We start from the raw sequence: 12,495 nt of genomic DNA on the forward strand, positions 1-12,495 counted from the left end.
TTTCTTTATAATAATTACATTAATACTCACATGCTTAATATGAAATTTCTTTTAAAATTTTGTTTTTCACTCTTTTTTTGTTCCATAATGACGTGCTCAAATATTATTATTTAATGAAATATACGTACTCATACAATGAATTTACAAAGTATGACAAGCTGCATATTAAAATCAGGATTCATAAAAAAATCAAAACTCTTTTCTTTATGTAGAAAATTATTTTAAGAGAAATTTTTCTCATCTCCTTTTTTTTTTTTTGATTTTTGCTATACGTACTATAGTGAACTTTTTCTATAAAATAAAAAAATGAAAACAAGACACTCAAAAATCATTGAAGAAAATTTCTAAAAAAAAAAGGAAGAGCGACATAATTTTTCCTTTCTGTATGACAGGATGAAAGGAAATCACTTTCTCCATTTTTATCTTATTGTCAACATACACATGTCTCTCATTTTTAAAGTCGATATTAATTTATAATAATATATGCTACGGTATATGGAAATATACGTAAATATACGGATATAAAGTACCTATTTGTTATAACGAAAACTTAAGGAATAAAATAGTGTATTGTATTTTATGCTGATAAGGATTCTTCATAAAAAATATAAATAAAAAATAAAATTTTTAATGCTCTGTCATATTAATATGAAGATTCATTGCTTACATAATATTACGATCATTTAAAAGTTTTCAAATTTTAGTTTTTCAAATATTTCATAAATATTCAATGTAATAAATTCGTTTTTGTGCAAGAGTTTAAATAAAAGTATCGTAGTGTTAAATAAAATGGTTTTATTCCAGGATAATGGGCAAAATTATACAATGAAAATCGTTATGAACAATGTGAATAATATTCTATATCTCATATGAAACCTGAATATCCCGAACATATTCATATTTGCGACATATTATGGAGTCTCTCAACATCTTAGTTATAATATTATTCAGAATTACTTGAGCCGGAATTCGAAAATATCTGCTGTTCTTCTCATTATTAAGAATAATTAATATAAAACGAGAAGAAATATAACCTTGTCAACTCTGTGATACCCGTAGGAGTTGTGCTATGTGCGAATAAATACGCCATAACTGACTATGACACAGACTACGACTTTAAGTTGCAGTACTACCATATTAATTTATGCAAAATTTCAGTACTGTGTTTTTCAAATACTGTGTTTGCCAAACTACTACTGAAGTTGTATGGCAGCTACCCGAACCAGTATCCCGATCAGTTACTACAATAAATCATTTGTGAAAATTTGGTGAACTTAGCTCAATTAGTTTTTGAGTTATTGCTAGGACGGACAGACAAAGCTAAATCAAATTTGAATTCGACGTTGATCAAAAACATACACTTGAGTCTATATCTAAGACCGTTATTTCTTAGCTTTATGTTCATATGAGTATAAAAATTGTAACGACGTATAGCCAATGATGAACTGTAACAAAAAATGCGAAAACTATAATTTTTATAAGTGATAACCACGGTTTCCACCTGACCATTGGTGTAGTGGTTATGGCACCGGTCTTTTAAGGTAAGGGTCTCGGGTTCAAATCCCGGTCAGGTGTTTATGAAAATTATATAATTCTGATAAAATATAGAATAGAAGTAATTTGATATTAAAAACTGGGGCATAACTATCTATGATGTCCTCCTAGGAGTGAAGAAGGAAAGAAAAAAAAACCACGGTTTCCGCACAATCTTCCCGAGATAAACCTATTGTGTACGAATTATTTAAGTATTTGACAAAGTATTTAAACGAAAAATAATGTTAAAAATACCGTTATTCCGCGTCTACCTTGAAGTTAACCTATTTATAAAATTAAATATTTTAATGAAATTGTCGGTTGCCACTTGTACATTACTTTTAATCCGTTCGGGTAAACATTTTATTTAATTTTCTCAAAATTGCCTACCTACATAAACAATTTAAGTAAACGGGGAAAATATATTTTGTATACAACCTTGTCCGTATACACATAACTACACCCATAATTATTCAATTTTCGTTTCACAAAAAAAGTGTATTTTTCACGGGAAACAAAACATTTTTAAAAAATATTCCTGGAAAAACAAATTGTCTTTAATATAATAAAGACTCCTTATACACAGTATAAACTGAGGAATGATCAAAATATCTAGTATACGATATAAGAATGAATTATAAAGAAGTTGTGGATACGCGCGTGCACATATCTATATACTTACATTATGTATTTAATATTATGTCATCATGTTATTACTTGAAATAAGCACTGGAATTCATATTATAAAATTGTTTATTTTCAAAAACATCACAATAACCATAAAGGATCATCTGTTGTAGACAGTTTTTGGCGAAAGCAAAAAAAGAAGTAACAATAAAGCTATAACATATCGCGTGTGTGATTTTGAGTACCTCCAAATTAATAATAATAATAACAATTTTCATATATGAACGTATTATGAATAAAATATATTTGGATTCTTTATAGAACTGTGCGGAAACGTGAGTATTCTACTAAGAAAATTTTATTTTTAACTGAAAAATAAATTAGGGTACAGAATTTTTGAATAAAATTAATAAAAAAAAACTCGCCAAGTTAAATTCAATTTGATCGTAAATTTAAAAAAATTTACTTGTTAACTGAAAATAAAATTATTTGTGAGCACATTTTTTGGGAAAAATTGAAACATTTTGTTAGAAAATTAGTCCGAAAGGCGTAAAAATTGTTCCAATGTCAACATGTGCAATATCAATCATGCCTACCTGAAGTCATGCAAATCTTTATTCCCACAATAAAAAATTCTGTAATTTTTATGTTTCAACTTTTAAACAACCATTTGCATAAATTTTCATAGCCTTAAGACTTAACGCAAGTACTAAATTATAATAATGATGACATAAATATTATTTTTACCACAATTCCAACTTTCTATGATCACCTTGATACATCAAATATCGATACAAGAAAGTTTTGCAACACAAATATTCTAAGATGAGTGCCAAAACATTTTCTAAAAAATAATCCAATTATTTGAATAATAATGTTAGTTGCAACAACATGCCGTAAGATCGCCTCATTTCAAGAGCATTTCAATAAAATATCGTATAGGAGAAACAAATTTAAATTTTTCAACATTTAAATTGGTTCGACATATTCATAAAATGAGTAAAACTGAGATAAATTCGGCAAAATGAGGGGCATTTGAAATTTGAATCTTTACGTATTCATGTAATGTTATGTAACAGGCACACGACAAGATGTAATTTTCGTAATAAACATTGTTAGAAATGTAATTCGTAACTCTTATCTCTCTTTTTATCTTATTAGAAGCTGATACATGAGCTTCAACTAACTCATAAATATAAATACTTATGATATGGAAATAATGTTTTATGCAAAAAATATAAAGTCATCTAGCAGCGTTGTTCGTTTTAAACGTAGGCGTTGTAAACGGTGTCATACTTTTAGAATAAATATTTAGAATGTCCTTATAGGAAATTTATCATATATTTTGAATTGAAAACCCTTCGTCAATTTATTTTATGTTTTAATCTACGTCCTCTTTGCACGTATTGAAATTTTGCTTTAAAAGTCTTATATTAAGAAAATTAAGAAAAATTTTAAAAATTTTTCTTTTTTCCTCCAAAATGCTTCAATTTAATGCAATTTGAATTTTTTTGATTTACTTTTTTACATTATGCGCACAGCTGGGTTATTTTTTGTATATTTAGAGAAAAATTCTAAAGTACTCGTAGTCTCAAAAATAATGTAAGATTGTATATTTTTTATGCAAGAAATAAAAAATTCGGGTTTACGGAAAAGATTAAATACGCTTATTGATTTTTTCTTTTGAGTAATGATGCAATCAATTTATATTGGGTACTTTTAAAGGATTTTGAAATCATTTCTTTTTTGTGGGAAATTGTTTTATGAGAATATCAGTTCGGGTCAGTTTAAACGTACACGTACGTGTGTAAAGATCAAGTCTTTTAACTGGTAGGGAAATTTCAATATTTTTAAAAGTAGTTTTTAATAAAATAAGAATATTTTTGGTTTTGTTTTAGAAAAATTTAAAGGTAGGTTTGAATCATAATAAATTCGAATCAGAACAGTCTTACGAAATATGGACCATAGCAATTAGACAAAAGCCATGAATTTGTAATATTATGAGAAGGTACCTACTTTGAAATTTTGATTACTTCAAAATAATAAATACTTTGTCACGTACAATTAGAAAAGATTTTCGATAGTAATTTACAATGTTAATTTGCTTATACTAGAATATGTAAAAACTTTTGTTGTAATGAAATTTAGAATTAAAAATAAACTCTTAAAAAGAAGCTCCAAATGCAATTAAAGAAATATTCAAAATAAAATAATCAAAAATTTTAGCACTCAGTACTTCTGTCTTTTTAATTTTTGTTTTATCAAACAATTTTCTTGAAAAGCAGGAATACGTGACAATCAGAATCCATCAGTTCTTTATCTTCTTTAAGAAAAAAACAATATTTTCTGAACATATTAATTGAAGTCGATTCAAAACTGCAGTGGTCCCTTCTGTGATATACATAAATTCTATAGTTCTGTAGTCTCTGAAGAACAAAGCTTACTGATGTAACCTCCGGCAATAAAATCATTAGATTGTTAGCTATAAAACAGTCTCCTTGTGGGGTCGAATCACAAACATTCAGAATTTTTTATGGTACTAATACTTTCATGCAGCTTATCTCAAACACCATTTTTTCAAAACTTTTTAAAAACAAATTACTTTAATTAGATTTAAATTTTAAGATAAAAATCCTGAGCAAATGCTCTTAGAATAATTTTGATATTAGAATTCAGTAGTGACCATTATACAATTTTTCTTTTTAAATTATCCCGTAAGTCTGCAGTAATTAAAATTAATTTCCATACAATAATTCATTTAACATTCAATAACCCAACTGGTGTTATTATGTCTCTTGTCTGCTAATTTAAAATTTTATTGCAAAGAATGCTTTACCATAGCACACAAGATAAATTTTCATCTTCATTATTTACTCATTTTATAACTACATATGTATAGATACATATGTATACAATACTGTGAACATTGTATTAAATTTAATGTATTATTTTATTATACTTTTATATTATATTTATATATATATATATATATGTATGTATGGGTATATTTCATGATTAAAAATAAAATTTATGTTTATAATGGTAGATATTGTGTTTTTTCGGACATTTATTTTCTAATTAAAATTCATGACATTTTACTTAATAAAAATTCAAAATTGATGAGTAATTTTGTTGCTCATATGAAAATGACTTCTTTAATTTTTGGAATATAAATTCTAACTCACCCTTTAGCTATTTTTTTTTTGGTTTGTGTTGAGGAATATTGCAGTCGTAATATACTTATATGGAATGTATTCGAAATTCTTTATGTTTTACTTATAATATGCCAAAGGAAACAAAGGAATATTATGGAAATATAAGAGAACCAATAAAAAAGAAAATATTTTTTGAAGAAAAGAGAAAGAAAATCAAGAATTTTTATTATTGTGTCCTGCATATCTTATTTATTTAAATACTACTTTATTTTCTAGACGTAAAATATTAAGTTTTTTTTTTGCGTAGTTTCTCGTGTTAGATATATTAATATTCTCTATATTAAGTCAGGATGAAAGACGAACATAAGGAGATCTATTTTCGAAATTTGTAAGGTAAATGTACCAAGTATTTCTACCAATAAAGCTCATGTAATCTAATTCAGTGGAAGTTAACATTTATGACTTTATTTAATTTTTTAATATTTAAATGTTTGGAGGTATTGTAAACATCCGAATAAGAATCAGAAAAGAATTCATCAGAATTAAGATCTTAAACTATAACTTAAGTAATATACTTTTCAAGCAAAATTCTAATACAACCAGATCCTTAACAATTGTTTTCTTGAATTATTCTTTAAATTATTCTCCCCACGTTGATGGTATCACTCTGTCTAAAGCAATAGCTGATCGTGTTGTACAACTCCCGCAATTAGTCGATCGGCAGAGGATCGACCGATATCCTTAATGGGGTCTCGGTCCCAACTGCTTAATTTCTAATAATTTTCCATAGCCCGGAGTCAGGCCCCCGGTGTACCCTTTGGGTGTTATATGTCCTGCCCTCAACAAGCTCTCCGTGCTGTGTATATTCTTAGCCTGCCATGGGGGCTTTGTGTCTCGTTTTAATCTTCACTTTGAACTTGTTCTAGTCCTTTTGCGGTTCTTCTAGCAACAAAGCGTTTTAACCACTCCTTCAGTTATTTGAACCTAACGAGTACATATTTAAGAACATTTGGTCCTAGGACCATAGTTCATCTCCATTTATTCGACACTGTAGCCTCATAGTTGTTGATGTGCTGATCCCAAATTAACGTCTGTAAATGGCATTGAAGTCAAAGCCGTTAAAGTCGCTGATCTGCGGAAAACTACAAGTGTTACTGATGGCACAATAGCAAATATGTTCGTTACACTGCAATACTTCTCCAATGACGGCGCAGTAGAAATCATTGGAGCCTTGCATCCTCTGTCATTAGCTGGCTTTAAGCATCAGGCTAATATTCCTATTCAGGAATGCAAAGTTGGCGTGAGGTCCACAGAATCCGTCCTGATTTTAATCATGTTTTTACCACAGCCATTTTCAGAACTCACGGCTTGAAGGTAACGCTTCGATTTTGCGCTACTCAAACCATTTTGCTCATTGATTGACCATTGTCAATAAGATAAAATTGTAAATTGTCAATTTTTTTACCATATTGAAGTTCTTCATCAATATGTACATAATTTTTACACATTACTATTTTCTACGAAAAAAAAAAACTTTTTTTTTTTGTTTTTGACTTCCAATATGTGAAAAATTGTGAAAAATATTTCCATATGTTTTCCATTTTTTCTTTCTATTTCCAATTTGTGTGAGTTTACTCCTCCGAAAGAAGAAAAGCACAACTTTTTCGTACATGGGATAAACATGAAAATTTTATTTTAATGGTAATGTTATGGCGTGTTCTTTTCTCTCTATATATTTATACAAACACATTATATTAAATTGAAATAGAAGAATTTCCTGGGGATTCATTGACAAATGAGTGTCATTTTTAAAAAAAAAAAAGGACATGGACAAATCTATATACATACATAGGTATACCTACAACCATTTTGAAAAAAAAATCAATATAAAATAAAATATACAATAAAATTGTAAGAATAATTTTTCATATGATATGAGATTTGAAACCTTACTGTTAGAGAATTACAAAATAAATGTCAATTTGTAGTTTTATTAAACAAAAACAAGAAAAAAGTAAAATAAACAAGTGGAAAAGACTAGAAAATTATATAGATAAAATGTACGTGACAAATGACTTTTAGCACCCCTCAAACCACAACTTTTTTATTCTTTTTTTTAGTGTCTTTATTATAAAATTGAAAAATAACCCACTTATGCTGATAAGGATGCCATGAAGTTTTTAATTAAGTCTGTGGTTTTCTAAAAAAACAGCATGATATTTGTACAGCAGGTATTTCTGAAGTAAATTAGCAGTTTAAATAAGACATCTTCAGCTACTAACATAATATCATCACAGATCTATCGTAATACTATTTAAATGTAGAGTTCAAGACGGAAAAGATTAAATTCACGTTAAGAATTTCAGCTAGAAATATTAAATTCAAGAGAGAATGAGTTTATTTCGGCTTGTATAATTCACAAATCCAAAGATGTTCCAAAGACGAATCTTCACAATGATTGTTTGAAATTATTACCGATTATGATAACTGTAATTTACATTCTTTAAAATATTTAAAAATTTTATTACAATTTTCAAAATAATTATAATAATTTGAATAATTTTCAAAAGCTTTAAAAATTATCGACAATTTATGAGATTTTTAATTAATTTTTCAATTTATTTTTCCTATTTTCAGATTATAAAGACCAACCCGATAAATTGAGGGCTTTGAAAAATTAAGTTTTGAAAAAAAAACCAAAGAAAACCAAACTAAAAAGTGAAATAAATGTTATTAAACTCAAATTAAATTTCAATTAAAATTTTATTCGAAAAAAAAATTGAAAAGAAAAAAATTTTTATAAAATTTATTTGGAAAAAAAAATAAAAAATTTAAAATAAAAATTAAAAAAACTAAAAATATAAATTACAAATGAAAATAGATGTTATAAAATGAAACTGAAAAATATTAAATTTTATTATATGAAGATTAAAAATATTAGAATTAATTTTCGGAATGAACTCAATAATCCTTATGCTGTTTGGATTATTTAAAATTATTAATAGTGGTAAGTATATAGAACAGAGAAAATCTTAAATTTTTTATATTTGGCTTCTATATATTTTATGTATGTATTATATAATATGTATAACATTGTTGATTATGTAAAGATTTTGAGTCTTAGTTGACAAATTAAATAATAATTAATTGACTGCAATAAAAACTGTATTTGTAGCATATTTAAGTCTTGTAAAGAACTGAGAGGTGCAAGAACAAAAAATAAATAATCAATCTACAATCTCTATATTGTTTTACGTACATATAGTTGGCCTATATGTATCCTTCGGGGAGCCGCGACACCCTAACCTATATAAATTTTATATATTATTATGTATATATTTTATTATGTATATATTTTATTATGTAAAATGAATAAATTGGAAAATATTTTTAATCAATTTAAATAATTGACAATCCATTTTCAGTCTGATACACCCAACTAATTAAATTTTGTCTGCTCGCTCGTCATATTAATCAATTATTATGAGCTTTTAAATGTAAAAATTAGAGTATAAACCTATGTTTATCTCGTGCTCCAACAGTCATTTTTAGCCTCCAGTATAACTCTACCACTTTCGTCATAGAGTAACGATACATTAAAAATTAAAAGCATTTGTTCCTAAGACAATAGTTCATCTTTACTTATTCGACTCTTTAGATTCAGAGCTATTGATGTGCTCATCCCAAATTGACTTCTGTAAATGAGACACTGAACCCATAGCCGTTGAAGTCGCTGATCTGTGGAAGTGACAAGTATCACTTTTCATCTATTTTTATAAATTTATTGAGCAAAATCTTAAGTTGTTTATGATTCCTAAAAGTACGTCAATTATAAAAACTTATAGACCCAAATAATAATACCAATCGTAGCACGTATAAAATACAGTATTGAAACAAAAATAACTATCACTCGCTCGTTTCATATCTAAAAATTAATTCCTATACATAAGAATGTTCTTATAACGCTTGACTTTCGACACAGTACCGCAATTATATATACAATACTCAATAATTGAAACAATTAATTACTTAGTATAATTACATACAATTGCTTTCAACTTAAACCATTTTTTTTCCCTCCTTGATAAACTTTTTACATTCCACTTCCATTATTGATTACTGAATACTTAATCAAATACCTATATAAAAGCATGTACCCTATATTGATATAAAATAATATATTAATATATTTTGAACAAGTATTTAGTATATACATAATATTCTATATAATAAATAAGTAATTATTTGTGTTAAATTAATTTTTTTTTACATGCACCTACATACCTACCCTATACCAATACCTGATACATGTACGATATTAAAATGCGAACAAGTGTAACATCTTTTAAATATTTTATTTTATAGAAATAATATTCATTACACTTACAATTATTTAGGGCGCAATTATATTACTTATATACTTTATATTGTACGTGTTATAATCCTATATATTATATGGTATTAATATATTATAAATATAATATAAAATTTCTAATTATAGAACCTCATTCTATTAAATGTAATGTAAAAATCTCGAAAAAAATGTTCGAAGACAATGTATAAAAAGTACAAGGATACATGAACCTCTCTACAATAATAATGTATGCATTATGATATCAAAATAGAAATTTTCATTGTATTGTTATAAATTAATGATGAGGTACAATATATAATGAAAAAAAAAGAAACAAAATAAAAAACAAAAAACAAAAAATGGCAACTGATAGGTTTTCCATGTAGAAATTAACAAGGTCATAACATCATGGTGACTCTATTTAATAAAATACTTTAGATATTTTTATGTATAACAAAAGATCAATAATACCCACTATATATGTAAGGGCAAATAAGAAAAACAAAAAAAAAATTCATTATGTCGAACAGGAAACAAAACAAAATGAAAATTTAAAGGACGCGAAAGAAAAAGAAAAAAAAAATTCATATCCTTATTTCAATTTTATATAAAAGTGGAAATTGATTTTTAAGAACGAAATATGGAAAATCACAATTTAAAGGTTATTCTAAAATTCTATGTGGAATGCCATTATTCGTCGAAATTAATTTGATTCTTGCCTTTTAAAGCTAAACTTTTATTTTAAGCAATAATTGCAAATATACGATATTAATTTATCTTTGAAAATCTAGAGCTAACCTACATTTTAAAGTCATATAATATGCAAATTGTATGCTTTATTTAAAGAGTTTCAAGAATCTTAATGTCGGAGAAAATTTAAAAAAACGAAAATTTCATTTTTAAATTACATAGATGGTATAGAATATAATCAATGATTTGCTAACATCAAGGATATTTGTATACTTATAATATTCAAATGAGTACACATACCATACACAATTTTGTTAAATTTTATGGAAATTTTCAACATTAACTTCAATTTAACGAGCAATAAACCAAATTTTTATTTTCAAATTATTTAATTTTTTTAAATAAATATATATATATATATACATATTTTAATGGTGTAACTTAATATGTTCATTAAATTTTTTATAATACTTAGTATATACAGTGTATAAAGAACTTTAAATTTTATAAGAATATTGTATTGCAATATATTTGTAATTGAAATATAAAATTGAGCTATTCCTTTTCTACGAAATTTAATAGTAGAATCGTGCGATTTATATACGTACTTGAAGATATTATAAAAAGACGTTGTAAGTAATTACTTTATTATTGAAAATAAATTTAATATAGCTATAGAATTAAAAAATAAATTTCTCTTTGATAATCATCATTTTCCTATTTATTTTCTGTAATGGTAATCAGATAAGAAAGCGACAGTTAAGTATTTAGAACAAATATCAATAAATTTTCTAAAATTAAATAAATAAATCAAGTAAATATCGAGTAAAAACATTATACGATATTAAACATAGTGAAATTAAATTGATTTATTGACACAATACGTAACCAGCTACATACATATATATATGTTGATAAATCTTCATTATTCAGTAGTTTATACAATAATAACTATAATGTATTAAATAATTTAAGTAAATATCTGGGTATCATCTGCGAATAATCATTTTTTTATTATATCGTAAATTATTTTCTAATATAGAAAACTTTTGATATATTGATAAATATTAATATTTTATGTATACGTTCTATATACATATAATAATAATGCTTATAAGTGTATAGGAATTTATGAAATCATGAAATCAAATGGGAAAATAATAACAAAAAAAAAAAAAAAATTTTTTTTTTCTATCCAATCCCCTCCGCAATATCTCTAAACGGCAATAATTATCAATCAAAGAAATTTCAAAACAACCCAACAGCAATTACTTAAAATTTTAAATTATGACAGCACATAATGTACACAATAATATACAAATAGCTATATAAAAAAAAAATTATACGCATGATTTATATAGTATACAAGAATTCTAATATTTTGCATACTTATAGGGATACAGTTAACTTTACGCAGATTCACAACATTTTAGCAGAACTGACTATGATTAATTATAGTAGATACAACCTTGATATTTATACACTCTTGTTTTCAATATACTTCTATACGAGTATACGTATATATATATATATATGTATATTGGTATATAACAGTACAAATAGCCATTATTCATAGAAACAGAGGATCTCCTCGAACAAAAATAAGAAAAAAAAAACGAAATATTAAATGATTCCATATTTTTTACATTTCTCTTTCCTTCGGTCCTTCTATTTTACAATGTTATGGTACAGTAGGAATATCCTTGGGATGAGTAATTATTATCTGTTTTTTTAATCTCAATTATAAAATGAAGGAAAATCTGAAATATATAAAATATTCTCTTTATTTTTCAAAAATCAAGAAAATATGAAAAAAAAGAGAATAAGAAAATTTTTGAAGAAAGAATAAAAAGTGAACCAGGGGGAGAGAAAGAGAGAAGAAATTATTTGATTTTGTGCTGTAAAAGTATAGAAAGAATTTCCGTTTTAATAAGGATTTTATTACCATTTCTTCATAATAATTATAAAATTGGTACGTCTTCTTTAAAATTATAACAATTAAAATAAAAATAAAATAATTGAAACTTTTAAAATAATTTTGATTAAGGTTACTCTGGATTCTTTATAGGTTTAATGTAGGTTATATAAGATTTTTGTAGAAATCTTGGCTACCTTACACTACAATTATTTATCACT

General features: G+C 25.6%; 1 protein-coding gene across 1 annotated transcript in view; it reads left to right on the forward strand.

Annotated features, from left to right (window-relative positions):
• LOC129607886 (protein amalgam-like) overlaps positions 1-12,495 on the forward strand; it is a 105,523-nt gene that overhangs the window by 32,123 nt on the left and 60,905 nt on the right. The window contains exon 2 of the mRNA XM_055519123.1: positions 7,953-8,322. Within this exon, the coding sequence (XP_055375098.1) occupies positions 8,271-8,322 (52 nt within the window). The 5' untranslated portion in view covers positions 7,953-8,270. The remainder of the gene's footprint in view (positions 1-7,952; positions 8,323-12,495) is intronic.

The sequence above is a fragment of the Condylostylus longicornis genome, unplaced genomic scaffold (assembly GCF_029603195.1).
Source record: "Condylostylus longicornis isolate FDR11 unplaced genomic scaffold, ASM2960319v2 ptg000030l, whole genome shotgun sequence".
Classification (NCBI taxonomy): Eukaryota; Metazoa; Arthropoda; class Insecta; order Diptera; family Dolichopodidae; genus Condylostylus; species Condylostylus longicornis.